Source organism: Dendronephthya gigantea, unplaced genomic scaffold, assembly GCF_004324835.1.
Source record: "Dendronephthya gigantea isolate DGI-Jeju-01 unplaced genomic scaffold, DenGig_1.0 000013F, whole genome shotgun sequence".
In the NCBI taxonomy this organism is placed as follows: domain Eukaryota; kingdom Metazoa; phylum Cnidaria; class Anthozoa; order Malacalcyonacea; family Nephtheidae; genus Dendronephthya; species Dendronephthya gigantea.
The window spans coordinates 549,184-564,549 of NW_021163023.1; the positions used below are offsets into that span (position 1 = coordinate 549,184).

The 15,366-nt window shown below is 38.7% G+C and overlaps 1 protein-coding gene across 1 annotated transcript in view; it reads right to left on the reverse strand.

Annotated features, from left to right (window-relative positions):
* LOC114519239 (ribosome biogenesis regulatory protein homolog) overlaps positions 1–13,576 on the reverse strand; it is a 53,414-nt gene extending 39,838 nt beyond the window's left edge. Inside the window, exons 1-10 of the mRNA XM_028539337.1 lie at positions 13,387–13,576; positions 13,236–13,308; positions 12,351–12,389; positions 12,005–12,043; positions 11,868–11,918; positions 10,043–10,093; positions 9,596–9,674; positions 9,216–9,323; positions 9,103–9,146; positions 8,626–8,691 (exon numbers count right to left, since the gene is read on the reverse strand). Of these exons, the coding sequence (XP_028395138.1) occupies positions 8,626–8,691; positions 9,103–9,146; positions 9,216–9,323; positions 9,596–9,674; positions 10,043–10,093; positions 11,868–11,918; positions 12,005–12,043; positions 12,351–12,389; positions 13,236–13,308; positions 13,387–13,574 (738 nt within the window). The 5' untranslated portion in view covers positions 13,575–13,576. The remainder of the gene's footprint in view (positions 1–8,625; positions 8,692–9,102; positions 9,147–9,215; positions 9,324–9,595; positions 9,675–10,042; positions 10,094–11,867; positions 11,919–12,004; positions 12,044–12,350; positions 12,390–13,235; positions 13,309–13,386) is intronic.
* Positions 13,577–15,366: the final 1,790 nt, after the last annotated feature.

Sequence of the window (15,366 nt, forward strand, 5' to 3'; positions counted from 1 at the left end):
TTCTTGAGATACACTATTGAATCATAAGTAAATCGCATGTATTTTGAGGTGAATATCATGGCAAATTGGCAGGATATTGATCCAAACAATGTATCTATTGAGGTCAATTTTATTTACTGAGTTCTCAGGCTGAGGTTAAGATAAATATACATCAAAATTGTCCAAATTTTGCATTGAAAGATTTAAGCTGTATTTATTTTATTCAATTTTACAAAACGAAATGCGATACTTGAATAACCGATTTCACCCGCGAAATTGACATTCCACATAAATTTAGGAAACTATGCATGATTTAGCAAACTGAAGATTCACCTAAGTGTTGCTGGTTGTTAATTCTTTAAAGACTCTTTTCTTTATAAACAGCAAGATTAATAAACGTATTAAACATTAAAAAGTCCCTAGTTAGGGACATCCGTGCCCAATTGAATTTGTTAAAATATCATATTATTATGGTTTTTATATAGTGAACAGAACATTTCATTTGGGACAAAATGGCTTTTGCTAATGTAGGAGAGTCAGATGATGGCCTAAATTATTATCAGGTATTGTACCTTTATTTCTTACTGTATGTCAGTGAATATTAAAAAAGAATGGGGGACATATCCGCTTGCATTTTTGGAGAAAGAAACATTTAACAGTCCCAGCTCATTTACGCAGGAAGATTTCGTTAATAAATACAATTGGTTCGAATTGACATCATAACCATTGTCAATTGACATCTAAACCCATTGTCACTTATTATCATCTATCATTCATCATTATTCAAGCCCATCCATCATTCGACCTTGTAATTAACCATCCACACATCATTCAATGTTATCCATCCTCACCTTTCCCGATCCCTTTTCATCCATCATTCATCCCTATCCATCATTCATCCTCATCTATAATAATCCTTATGAACTTCACTTACAATACAGCTTCTAGGCGTAGAGCAAGATGCATCAAATGAGGCTATTATACAAGCCTTTCGTCGTTTATCCAAAGAAAAACACCCGGACAAGAACCTGGACGACCGTGAAAGAGCGACACGTGACTACCAAAAGCTGACGCATGCAAAAATTATCCTGCTGGATCCTGAACAACGGCGCAAGCATGACGAAGATTTGATTGACAGTGGCGTGAGGAATGAGAATGCGCTACCACTGTACTGCAGTATTTGTTCGAAAGAGCGAGGACGATATGCACGCAGATGTTTGAAGGGCTTCGGACACAAAAATCCAATTATCGAAGAATTTCGCGCGGCCCAACATGAGCACAAGGCTCGAGGATATTCACAGCAAAACAAACAGAGCCAAAAGGATGCATTCGACGAATGCTTGAAACGAGTTCTAAAAGAGTTTGTGAAAAACGATTTCCCAAAGTTGTATCCACTCGCAGAAGCTTCCAATCGTATAATCATCATCAGACTGCTCCGGTCACCCACAGGCAGGATTTGCATCCTTTCAACGTCGCTTCAGAGCGTTACTCAAAAAGCTTTGTTTCAATGAGAAAGGAGACAAGTGGTGAACCGGAAGCGTCTTCCTTGCCAACGGCCTCAGAAGTAGCAAATCTTCTAGAGGCTTGTCAAACAAGACCATCACGACGTCGCCATCCAAAAAACCTGTCGTCAACAAACAAATTTCCGTTGTACGACTTATCATCTTTAACGGACAAGGAATTGAGGCTAATTCTGGATTACTTAAGATTGCCATACAAGACCTCTGCTAATCGTGAAGTTTTAGAGAACATGGCTAACCAATACTGTCCCATGGTTGTTCTGTTACCAAATTTGGACAAGCAAGCGATAAATCAAAGTCGAAAATGTGGACAGTGTTCGAGTCAGCTTTGGTATATACAATTTTACTTTCCCTCCTTTACATCGTCGACATGTTTTTCCTGCAATAAAATATGTTGCGGTAATTGCCTAATAAAAACATACTGGAAAATCCCGTCTTCTGGATCGTTCGACTTGAGGACAATTTGTTCAGAATGCTTTGGGTCAATGAAGATCTACGAATCTCAGAGCTGGGTGGAACGTGGAAATTCTTTACTCGCAACTGATTCAAACATGACAGAAACTGTACTTGCTATGTACAGGATTTCAGACGCAGTGCGACCATCCGACGTTGCTATAATCCAACAAGCCAAGTTGATGTATCAACACAAAAAATACACAATGTTGGCTGAATTCGGAAAAGAAATTCTGCTCAACGAAAGAATGTTGACAAAAGACAATCGCACGGTCCTTTTACGCTTCGTCGCAGCCAGTCAGCTGAAAGTTGTCAGCGTCATACCGGACAAGGATTTTATAAGTAGAGTCGCATTATGCGAAGACGCCATTACCTGGATCGAACGCTTCCATGGCCTTGCGGATGAGGAAACTCGCAATTTGAAACTTAAGGCAATTCAAATGAGATTGGCTCTTTTTCGCAAGCGCGATGAGTTCATTAAAGAAAAAGCGCCCATGGTGTTTTCGAAGCTGATGCAAGCAATTAGAAAGGGATCGTTTTCAGAGGCGCTTCTTGCGATAGAAGAAAAAGATGAAAACAGTGACGAAGTTATGCATTTCTGCTGGACGAAATTGTTGGAGGAATCGAATGAAAACTACAACGGATACAGTCGACTACTTTTGCGACTCTTAAAGGCTACTGCCCTGCACGAACAAGGCAATTCGACGGCTGCCATCAATGAAGTGGCTGATGTGTTCTGGAGTGGTTATGAACTCTTCCAGTCCAATGACGGCAGCATACCTATCGTCGACTACGTAGTGAAGTTTACTGTAAAGTTGATCATAGATAAAGCAAGTTTGCCTCTCGGAGATGTCGCCAGAATAAAAGTTTCAAATTTTCTATCGACCCTTCAATTAACAGAACAGGACCTCATTAATCCACCTGATATTGATGACCGCAAATGGGGGAACCTCACCGTAGAGGGTTGTGATATGAAAATGTTCCTGAAATATGAAAAGGCGGTGAAGACACTTGTTGAAAAAAGGAAGTGGACGCCACTAGACGCTGCCTTTGCCTATAACGACTTGATAACTGCTTGCAAACACCCAGCTCAGCTGTTGTTAACCATCATAACGTCTGCCCAGTGGTTTACGCGTCAAATCTCATGCTCGAATTCCAGCGAGTCGTGCCTGTTCGCGTGCAAGAAGATGATAACGAAACTGACAAATCTCGCAGCAGCGGTGGCCTTCGAATTCTCAACGCAACCATACATGCGGTATTACGTTGCAAAGATGGTGATCGCGTTGCAGTTCTACTCGTCTTTGAAGACTGGACACCAGGGCCAGGAGACAGCAAATTTCATTGGGGTGCACATAAAGTGGCTTGTAGCTGTCGGTCGTCATTGTCCCTTGCACAAAATGCCAATGGTGACACCCACAGAGTCTGTGCTTTTCAATATCATTTCCACCAAACTTCATTGCGCGTATCTCCTCAAGCTTCAAGATGACATTCCAGCCGAGTTCCGTCCAATGTCTGAAGCTATATTGCGCTATCAAAATTACGAAAACTGGTGGTTTAAACGAGGTAATAGAGGTTCAGACGCGTTGTTCAAATTTGAGGCTATTTCCACGAATTTGTACCGTTTTTTGCAGGATTTTAATATACTATTACACGATCCTTTACATTAACATAATCACATTACATCACTGTTTACAAGGTACTTTTTACACCACTCTTACGCAATTCACATTACTTTCCACATTAATTTTTTTACATTACATTATTTTATTATCGCATTATTTTTACATCACTTTCCCTCTTACATTACTTTTAACATTACTTTACTTCACTTCACTTGCGTCTACCATGGCATTTATAGATCCAAAAATTACCATTTTTATAGGTGAAATTGTGGATCCAACGGATGGGGGACTGCGTTTGACTTGCATGTCTGCACTGCTGGCCGAGAAGAGATGGTCATGGGATGAGGTTCAACGTCGCCTCATATCAAATATGATTGCTCGTGACAAGATTGGTTGGAGAACTGTTAACGGAAAGCTGTTGGATGCTATCGCGACAAGTAACATCTATCGTATTGTTGGTTTGGAAATCGACAAGAAAGATATTTCCATCAAAGTTCTTGTGGAGCAACCCTCTATTTGGAACATTTTCAATCGACAGCCGGCACTTCTCAGCTGGGGAGACATCGCAGGTGGATTATCTTTCAGTCAACCGGGGGCTTTCTTTAGTTTAGAAGCCATCGATCCACAAGAAACACCGTATCACCCCTTCAACAAGTTGATCTACCACCCAGAACAGCTGGAAGGAACGGAAATGCTGTTCACGATGTTACACACGGATTATCTGCTAAAGCAGTTCAGCATGGGTCATGAAATTCAATCCTATCCACCCTTTCAACTCCGACCCACCTCAGAGGGTCTTTTCAAAGATCTTCCCAATAATTTAAAAGAAGTGTTGCGCTCGATTCCTAGTCGTGGTGCCTCGCACAATCGCGTTCATCGATTATGGATACAAGCTGACACAATGGAATACGACGTTCAAGAGACAGGCGACACAATACGCTGGCTGTTTGGAGAAGTCAAGATTACTGTCCGCTGCATGCCCATGTTTCATGGCGAGGACGGGGAACTCAAAGATCTCGACACCGATGGCCCTGATCCTGATAGCCCCGAAGGTCGTTTCGTTGAGGATTTTACGAAGTATTATGAGGAAATCGGGAAGTATTTCCCCGAATTTCTTCGTCTAAAAGAACTTTGTAAAGTTCAGTGGTTGGGGAAATTTCTTGACAGCTTTAAAGACAGCATGGAAGAACATAAGAAACGAATTGAAAGTGGAAAACAGGATTCGGAAATTCGGCGCATCCAAGCGTCGGCACTCCAGCAGGCAGAAACTAGCATTGCGAGTAATCTTAATAAAGCAAGAAATGATATCAAACGGCAGGTTTCGTATATCAATGACAACGTAGTAAGTGAAGTTCATCAGCAAGGTGGCATTTCAGCATCGTATAGCCAAATTTCCAATTGGCTATATACTGGCAATTCGCGTGAAATTGCGAGGAAAATTGCTCGAGAAAATGCTCTTAGTCTAAACGAGATGCGAAAAAAAATCGTCCAGCAGCAAAAGGAAAGCCTGCGAAAATTCACGAGCACGATAGCGGATCTGAGAAGAACCGCAGAGAAATTTCTCTCACCCAGCAACAAATGCAAGTGGATACCCGCTGTCAACTACAGACAAGATGAAGACGAGTTTACTCGATTTCATTATGGTGGCGTGTCCCTGACACCAAAAGCTGTGAAGACAAATCTTTCCACATCTAGATTCTTCTCCGGAATCAGCAAGGTAGCCCTGACAAGCAGCATGTTGTTAAAGTACGTGGCGAAAAAGCAACTGCCTCTGCAAGCATTCAACCCTCCCACAGTCAATGCAACAAAACCGTCAACTGGAATGCAACAGACCTCGGCAAGCATTGGCAAAACTCAAGCCTCGAGAAAAGGTAATTATTGTGACTAAAATGCGCTAGGCCTAGGAGGTTTCGTTTGTTTACACAGAAACACGAAAAAGTCGAGATACATCTTAGTAAAACAGCAAAATAACACTTTTCGATATTTTTTCCTAATTACTGAAACCTCCTCGCGAGAAGCAATGAAAAGAAAATCAATTTATAACCAGGGTTAAAATATCGGAAGATTTCCGATCGAAGTTAGCAATCTGGAGAATTGATTATTCCTAAAATCCTGATTCATTTTAAATGTATTGAAGCTAGTTCTTCTTTCCACAAGACGCCTGCTCTTAACTTCGACGTGCCGCGCAGGTCCCAGTATTCAACATAAAGCTTCTGAACATAAAAAATACAGTTCAACTTCATACTCATTTAGAAGCCCTGCAAACCTAAATGTTGTTCGATATTCAGACAGCACAACGTGCTTTAAAAGTATAGAAGCGTTGTGAACCTAAATGTTGTTCGACATTCAGAAGCACATCGTACTTTGAAAGGTATAGAAGTTCAAAAATGTGAATAAACCGCATATGTCTATAGCAGCGATATCATTAAAATAGGACCAGAATCTGCATGTATTAAATATATTCTTACCCCAATGAAATCTAAACTTAATCGATCAGCATCAAATTAAGAACGGTTTATTCCTTTAGAGTTTAGACCTAAACTTAGGGTTCTTTAAGTTCATTCAATTCTAAAATATTGTGTTTTTTTATTCCAGACAGAGGAGGCGGTAGTCCTAGTGGAAGTGGTGCTGGCGGTGGGGGAAACGGTGGAGACGGGACGAACGGTGGAAACGGAACGGCAGAAAGTGGGGGAAGTGAAGGAGGTGAGAATAGCGATGGGGAAAGTGAAGATGAGAATTACAGGGCTAGAGGTAGGGAACTTGGAGATGAGAATAGTAGAAGTGGGCGTAGGAAAAGAAGAAGACGTTGGAAAAGTAAGATTGGAGGTAGGGAAAGTGAAGAAGGTGGAAATAATGGGAGTGAAGTTGGGGGAAGTGGAGAAGTTGGGAATAGTGGTGGTGGAGGCGAGAAAAGCGGAGGAAGCGGGAATAGTAATAAGGGTGGAGGAAGAGGAGGAGGTGGGAATAGCGGGGATGGACGCGGGAAAAGTGGAGGAGATGGGAATAGAGTGGGTGGAGATTGGAAAAGTGGAAATAGTGGGGGTGAAGGTGGGAAAAGTGGAGGTAGGGCTGGTGGGGATGGAGATGGGGGAAGTGATGGAGGTGGGAATAGTGGGGATGGAGATGGGGAAAGTGATGGAGGTGGGAGTAGTGGGGATGGAGATGGGGGGAGTGATGGAGGTGGGAGTAGTGGGGATGGAGGAAGTGATGGAGGTGGGGGTAGTGGGGATGGAGATGGAGGAAGTGGAAGTAGTGGGGGTGAAAGTGAGGGAAGTGGAGAAGATGGGAATAGTGGGGATGGAAGTGGTGAAAGTGAAAGAGATGGGAATAGTGGGGATGAGGATGAGGGGAGTGGAGGAAGCAGGGGAGATGAAGGTAGTGGCGGAGGTAGGGATCAATGTGGCAGTGACAGTTGGGAGAGGATGACAAAATTACTTAAGATGCTGAGAAACGAAAAAAAAAATCGATTTGGTGGCAAACAGTCCTAAGGGAAGCAAGTGTTATCACAGATTAAAGATGTCAAATTGAACCAAAAATGTGCCGCCAATTTTTAGTTAGTCGTAAAACTCTTGGTAAATCAATAAAGTTTAAAGTTAAATATCTCGAAAACTAAGACAGTTACGAAAAACTGTAAAAGATGTTTCAAGTAGGTTTAACAGTTTTGTCATTTAAAGAGAATATAAAATAATAAAATGTATTTCCATAACATTATACTATTGACAAACTACGTCAAATAAGCAATTACTTCTATACAACAGCATTAAGATGTAGTGATAAATAAATGTAGTGATAAATAAATGTAGTGATAAATAAATGTAGTGATAGATAAAATATCCTGGCATTGTTTACTAGTTTATTGTCGTAATTTACCATAATCGCCTCGAATTTCTCTCACAAGGGATGTACACCCGGTATTTTCCTCATTACCCCTTGCATAGCCTTGTCTGGGGAATTCAGTAAAACACAAAGGATTTCTTTGTGTACTAAATCTTCAAACGTCGTACGACGTGTACCGGACTCACAGTTTTTTAATTACATCAACAAACATGTATAGTCACATTTACCTTTATAATACACAACTATTCTAACGCAAATGCCGCCACTTAAACAGCCCTAACAAGTACAAAGCATGCCCCATAGGTACGATTACTTCGATCAATACTAAAAGTCGTAAACAAGTTCACTGAAGTGACTGAACCATACAAGAAGAAAAACCTAAACTTATCTCAGCGACTGAGTTTACTGACTATTTCTCGGCAATCATAATTAACAATCAATTAACAATCAATAACAATCAATAATTCGGCGTCGGACAATGTATTCGCTAATTTCCCTCAAAACATGGTATTACTTATAAAACGATTTTGAGATCAGTGTCCCGCTGACGTGTAGGCGTTGACACCCAAATGTTAGACATCTGAATGAATGAATGGTTATAGTTGTTTGCCAGCATCTATATACCACTAACGGTACAGCTATACGGTATATATAACCTTATCCTTACACAAACCCTAATCTCTTCTCTAATCTTCAACCAGAAACCTAACCCCATAGGTAATTTTGGGAAATTATAATCGAAAGTCAACCGCAAAATCAATAAATACCCGCTATCGTGGTACTCCTGATCCGTGCCTGACCTGGATACGCGATCCACGTCTATTCATGTCAATCAGTACAGAAATAGGTACAGACTGGAAGCGAGTTCTGCAGACTTGTACATACAGTACGTCATTACCGGTATGACGTACATGTAACTTATCATAGCTACTTCAATTACATTCTTTACCTTGGCAAAAAAGTGCATTCCCAAAGAGGTGTACTAAAATTTATTGCAAAATGCGGGATATATACACCATTTTCGAGTTTGAAAATTTAAACTTATATATTCCGCGTTTTACAAAACTTCGCCACCAACTTTAGAATTTTAACCAATTTGGTATGGTATTTTAACCAATTTGGTTTTTAGCTGTGGCGATATATTCGCATGTCACTATTTACTGATGCAAAATTTCATCGGAATAAATTCTGTGCAATTGTATGAAACGACTCACCAGTTTTGGAGTAAATTTTCCCATTGATGCTGTTGAAATCCTGGCAGCATTAATCGTTGCCTTGACCTAAAACGAACACGTAAGAACAATGCGTATTTACGTCATTGAAGCTCTTGCAAGCGCTGTCTGAATTCTTATTTGTAGCTTTCCCACGTGTTGTGTGACAAATTAAAGTACAGCGATTTAAAGCACATGGAGGCCTTTCTTGGCATGGAATAGGCCATATTGTAGGGTACGTCATGTTTGTATGATCGTGTTTTTGTTTGCATTTTGAGCTGACAAATCCAATTAAATTTTCGTCTTTTAATAGATGCTAACGAACAAATAACAATGAATGCTCTGATGCATGAATCCCGCTATCTGATTATTGGTAACTTACCACTCGTTTACATCTATCGAAAGAAGCGACTTGCATGTGACAAAAAGTGCAAGTTTGAACGGGCTTTATCACCGAATGTCTAAGTTAGTTTAACACACCTGATTTCGAGTGGGCTTCTGTGTGGGAGCCAGTTTAGTTCCTTCTGTAAAGATATCCTCAAAGTTAATAATAAAATATTGTGAAACATAAACAATATAATAAAATCACATGCCTGTCATCTTTTGAGATCTACCAATGTTTCGCAGACGTTGATATTCATTCTTCGACACTCGTTCTTTTTTGGCTTGTTCGCGTTTCAAAAACTGGTCTTCATATGGATCTAAGGGCATACCAGAAAGTTTGTAACACAGGAAGTTATTTTTTTACCTCGGTTACACGACAAGTTAATTACGACGAATTATGTCATATGAAAACCAGCCCGGTCTACACTAAATAAAAGCTGTGGAAAGTTATAAAATGTGAAAAAATTCTATATGTTAGAACATTTCACGAGCAAACTTTGCAGTTTTACACATTCTAAGATGCTACTAATAACTGATAATTTTTTTAAAATAAAACACAAGTTACACAAAGTTGAATCACCGGCCCTACCTGCATTTCCAGGCACCTCAATCAGCCACTCTTTTGTGTCATCCTTTGCTCGTTTGAAACCCCAACGTGGTTTCCAGGTCTACGGTGAATAAGAGTAATGTTTAAATAATGGTAAATTTATTAATATTACATAAATGTGTATTAACCTATTAATTAGAGAACAACTTACTGGAGGGGTGGGCATCCTCCCACCTTAGCCTAGTCCAAGGAAAAAGAGGATGCATGAAGGAGAGCTAATATGGGTATCAATTCAAATCTGCATGGATTGTGAATATTTGTGGAATTTGGAAGTTCAAATTCTTCATAAGCACTGACAATCCAGCATCAAAATGACATTCTAACATCCCTTACAGGCAGTGCTTGTACCCAAACCCATGCCCGGCAGCTAGCCAGCACCCATCATACAAAACCGCCCTGGATCCATCCCTGATATAAATGATCACTTACCTGGCTGGTTTCATCCCATAACATTCTTCCTCTTTTCTGTTTCCTTATTCCCTAATTCAGAAGATAAAAATATTTTTATATTGAATGTCCAACCTGCTTCTTGATTGGTCTAAAAGCATCAGGTAAATCCTGGTATTCAAATTCCCCGTTGTACACAAAACTTGAAAACTAGAGATTTGTTGTTATTGACAAGAGCATTGGATCTAAAACTCCCATTTCCCATGCAAGGTCTTTAATTATTAATTTCTTTTTAATGACCATTTTTATTGCATTTCTTTTCAATGACTCATATCAATGCCTAAGTACTATATCTTTGTCCATCTTTTGTACACCCACTGTGGAAATCAGCCTTGGTAGATCTGGCTTGGGTGAATAAAGCTTTGCTATTTACCAATTTTTAGTATAAATTTCAAGGTGACTGTGATTTCCCTGCATTCCGATTGGTCAAGATTCACTGTCTCTGAACAGTTCAAGGTTTTTCGCATGGACCTCGCTCCTTCATACTAAAAAGCTTCGGTCTGATATTTCACAGTACAGACCTCATGCACGCTCAGTCAATAATCAGTTTTATTATAATATTCATGCACTTCGCCTTCGGCTCCTATGTACGTGCTTAAGGTTCAAAACAATTGGACTAGGCTAAGAGGAAGTAGTTTAAATGTATAATTTCTTTTTGGTAGAGGCACAAGAGAGTATTTGAAAAGAAATAAACATTTTATATTTCTTTATTTTCACAATACCTGACTTTTGAGTCATTCACCCGCTTCCAACTCGTTAAATACGCATTTAATTTTATCAAAAATTGAAAGAATTCTCGGACAAAATCTTTTTCATCCTTAAACAGTTTTATCTTGGAATGTGGACGATGTGAACAGGACATTTCATGCTGGTTTTTGATGTATTTTTGACAGGTTTTCGCGACAAAAACAAAATTCATCGTTTTACTGATTTTAGTAAACATTTTCGCGCCAAATGTTGATATTAGAAAAACATACATCAAAAGGTTGATACCGACAGGAGACTGGGGCGGGTTCAAATGAATTCTGTTCAAAATCTTCTTTTCGAAGTATAATTTTTAGTCAACTCACTATAAAACACCAGACACGCGAGAACTTATTAGTGGGTTTAATTTTTTCCCTAATATTCTTCTTAATGTTCTTCTTAATATTCTCTTTGGACTTTGTTTAAATCTTTGTCAACAAGCTTACAGACCTAATATTCATCTACAGACATTCTATAGCAATGGCCAAGCCAGGCTGTGCCTGGGCTCTCACAGTTGGGGGGAGGGGCTGGTGCCAGCCAAAAGTCCTACCGTAAATGGAAAATTACTGAAAAGTCTGAATATTTTCTTTTCAAAGAACCTGTAACTGTTTCCCAAAGAATTTTATTGTATTACAAGTAAATTTGATTTTCCCAAATATTGCATAATATTAGTACTAACTTGGGTGGTGTGGGACCGTCCCAATACCCACTTTTTGTACATCGATGGGCTAGCTTGGAAAAAGTGTGTCAAAAGAAGTGCACATATCACTATAGGCCACAAAATGAGATCTACACAAAATTAAGCTGGCAACTATAGGATTTCTTCTAGCAAACAGGAAAACCTCCTTATTTAGATATATATATATATATATATTTCCCCTAACAAAGCAGCAAGATAATGTGTGGACTTATGTGTGGACTTTCCAGCTCATAAATGTTGATTGTATATCAACCAACGTAAGATAAAATTTCTCAACCAAAGATCACAAAACTTCAATCTTTTGATGTTAAAATGAGCAATAATTCTATATAATATTCGTTTATGTATTTAGAATTTACCAACCTTTCGTTTTGCAAATTCTTGCCATTTTGTAAGAGGTTTTGGTTTGGGAATCTATAATCATAATATTAAAAATTAATTTTAGAACATTTGCCATTTAGCCTAGTGGTTGATGTTTCAAAATTCATGCAAGAACATACCGGTTTCTCACGTGGAAGCACAGTGCTTGCTTCTGGGAGCTAATAACAAGTCAAAGGTCTCAATGAGACGACTCACAGATGCAGGAATAGGCGATTAATTGTTGGCTAGTAGTTAACCAGATAAACAAGTTTCTATTACTAAGTACACAATGCAGGTTGGTCAAGTTAATGGCACTAAGGAATTTGAGACCATTAGCAATGACTCCCTGATACTCCTACAGAGTATCTGTGAGGCAAAAATTTTACAATAAAAATGATTGTCATTGAAATGATGGAACTCCTAAACATGGCTAGTACCCTTGTTCACAGGATATTGATAATATCTTCAATATATATACGTATATACCTTGACAACCATAACATTCTCAGATTTTTCAATGGGCAACTAAAAGTTAAATCACAAAATAATAAAGTTATTTAACTTGAATTCACCAGAGATCAAACCATCTATGTCAGACTGGTATGATGTTGACAAATTTTATGCAGCATCCACAGAATTGTTAAAATTACTTTAACCCGTCTTACTAATGCCTATATATTAAGGCCCCACAACCACAAAATGGCAATGTGCTTGCTCAAATACTCAGAACACAATCAATGATTCTTTATTTGATAAACAAACAATAAAAAGCATACATCAAAACCTCAGTGTGATATTTGATCTGATTTGATGCTGACCTTATTTCTGTATTGCAAAATTTTCCACATTAAGTGCACAACTGGCAATGGCCTATGAACACTTATCTAAAACCTGCTCCTAATGAACCCATAAGCTTAAACTCCTATCAAGAGGGAAAATCATCTTTTAAAGCAAATGACTTGGGAGTCAGTGACACAACTTGGGAGGAAATGACTTAGAGGACAACTTGTGCCAAAGCAACAAAGGAAAAGAAGGCTTGTGGGCAAAACTACTTGTCAAGGTGTATTCCATTTACTTTTTGCCACAGTCTGAATCAGTCTTCGGTGCACAGTTGACCTAATATGGCACACAGTAAAACAACATCACAGCATCTTCAGCTTGAGGTTCACATAGAATGCATTTTGCATAACTTATGGTAAAATGACTTGGGGGCAAAATATCTTGTAATGACTTGTATGATATAATTTCACACAACCCTTCGCCACTGAAAGACTAAAATATTGTTCAAAGGCAAGGGACTTTGGTTGACTGCAAACTAGAAGCAAAAATACACACTACTGACTACTAGACAAATTCTGAATAACAATATACCTTCCAGATTGCATTAAAAAGAAACTGTGTATTGTCTCTTGCAAGTGTCTTGAGGATTTCATCCTTGTTTCGTCTATGAAAACACACATTCATTCATCCGATATGGCCACGTGCGACAAACGTTTATGTTGTGATGGAGACATATACTCACTTAAAGTTCTTGGTTTCGATCAAATTTATGTCTGTAACTAAAAGATTGCCAATGTCTGTTTGCGGTTCAACTAGTTTATTCACTTCTATAGTTTTGTATTTGCCGTCATTTTTCGACTTTGATGCTGAAATTATTTCATCTATATCCATGGCGTTTGAAGGTTCACTTTCCACCACTTTGTCCGCCATATTGGAATTAACCGCGTGGAAGTCTGGGACTTTGGATTTAGTAATCCGATAATAAATCTGTGTCCGATTATTATTTATCCTAATCGCAAACTTGATATTAGCGTTCTTATGATAGAACAAGTGTAAGGATTATAGTGGCGTTACGTCACTACGATACCTCAGCAATATCTCTAACGGGCCTGAAAAAAGATATCTCAAACGTGGTGTCGTGGTTTGTGTCTGAACTACCTGAAAAAAGATATCTTTAATTTGTTGGTTAAGTCATTGGTTAAGTAGGTAGTGTTCTATAATTCCACTCGAAATTAAGACCCCTTTAACCTCTAGAATTTACCTACATCTAGTAAAGGGCCAAAAATCATAGGTGTTCTACAATAAGCTGTCGTGGTTTCTGTCTGAACTACCCTAAAAAAGATATCTCTAATGTAGTGGTCCAATATAAGTAGCATTCCACAATAAGCTGTCGTCACTGAAAAGATATATCTCAAACGCAGTAACCTTTGTACTAGGTGGTATTCTGCAATTATCTATCGTAGCGGTTTCTGAAAAAGATATCTGACATGTTGGTCCAGTGTTGGTTGTATTCTATCATTTCTATGATAAGCTATAGTGTAGTTTGTGTTCGGCTGAACTTTGGCTGAACTACCTTAAAAAGGCATATCATAGTAATCATACATGGTATTCTATACGATAAGTCGATAAGCTTTCTTAGTTTATCTGAACTACCTGAAAAAGATAACTCAAACGTGGTGGATCCAGTGTAGGTAGAATGTAAGTTGTCTTGGTTTTTTTGTCAAGTACCTCAAATTCTGAATTCGAAAGCGGTATCTAAAAACGTGGTGGTCAAGTGGTCGACTAGTGCGAGTGGATTTTGCAATATAAGGGCGCTACTGGGTGCTTTCACTGCTTTATATACGCAAAAACATATTCAAAATATCAAACTTGATTGGCTGGTGTTCTACAATATACTTGTCAGAACATCCTATAAAAAGGATTGAAAATTACGCAATACGTCGTGCATGACCACGAGTGATCAGTTTTTCGAATTCAGTTTTATCGTTTTCAGTCGCAGTTCGAAAACAAACAATGCAACTTGTGAATGCTGTTTAGAATTTGTCAATAGTTACCAGCAAGTACTAGCAACTGCGAGATTATCGAACAGGTTCCTATTGAAAGGCGCAACGTTGAAAAAAAAATCAGGACTCCGATATAAAACAGCTCTATATTAAACGTATCACAACATAATGGATATTTATACCAGTGATATATTGTGATGATAAGATAACATCAGGTAAGACGATCTTTATATTTCAACAGTAGGGACAAAAGTGATTAAACCAGAACAGGTTACGAGTACAGCCAACCTTTCATTGATTTATATATACACTACATGTAATCCGCTCGATTTAAAGTTTATACTGTATAAGGTCGGTTTTCCGCTTGCGATAATATTCGCGCGAAGCGACATTTTACTTTTGTTCTGCGACAATTTGGAACAAATCGCTCGAATACAAAAGAATAAATTCGCTTCGCGCGAAAAATATCGCAAGTGGAAAACCGAAGAGGGAAAATCCAGTTTTTTAAAATCCAGTTTAACAATTTTGGGGACGAAAAATAGTTATTATATAGTTCAGTGTATATAAACCCAGGCATATAATCAATCTTTTGGCGAAATCTCTGTTTCGGCGAAATCTCTGTTGCGGCGAAATCTCTCAAAAGCGAGAGATGATTTGGTACAAATCGAGCCAATGATCAACTTGGGAAATATTTTAGGTTGTCATAATTGGTTTAAGAG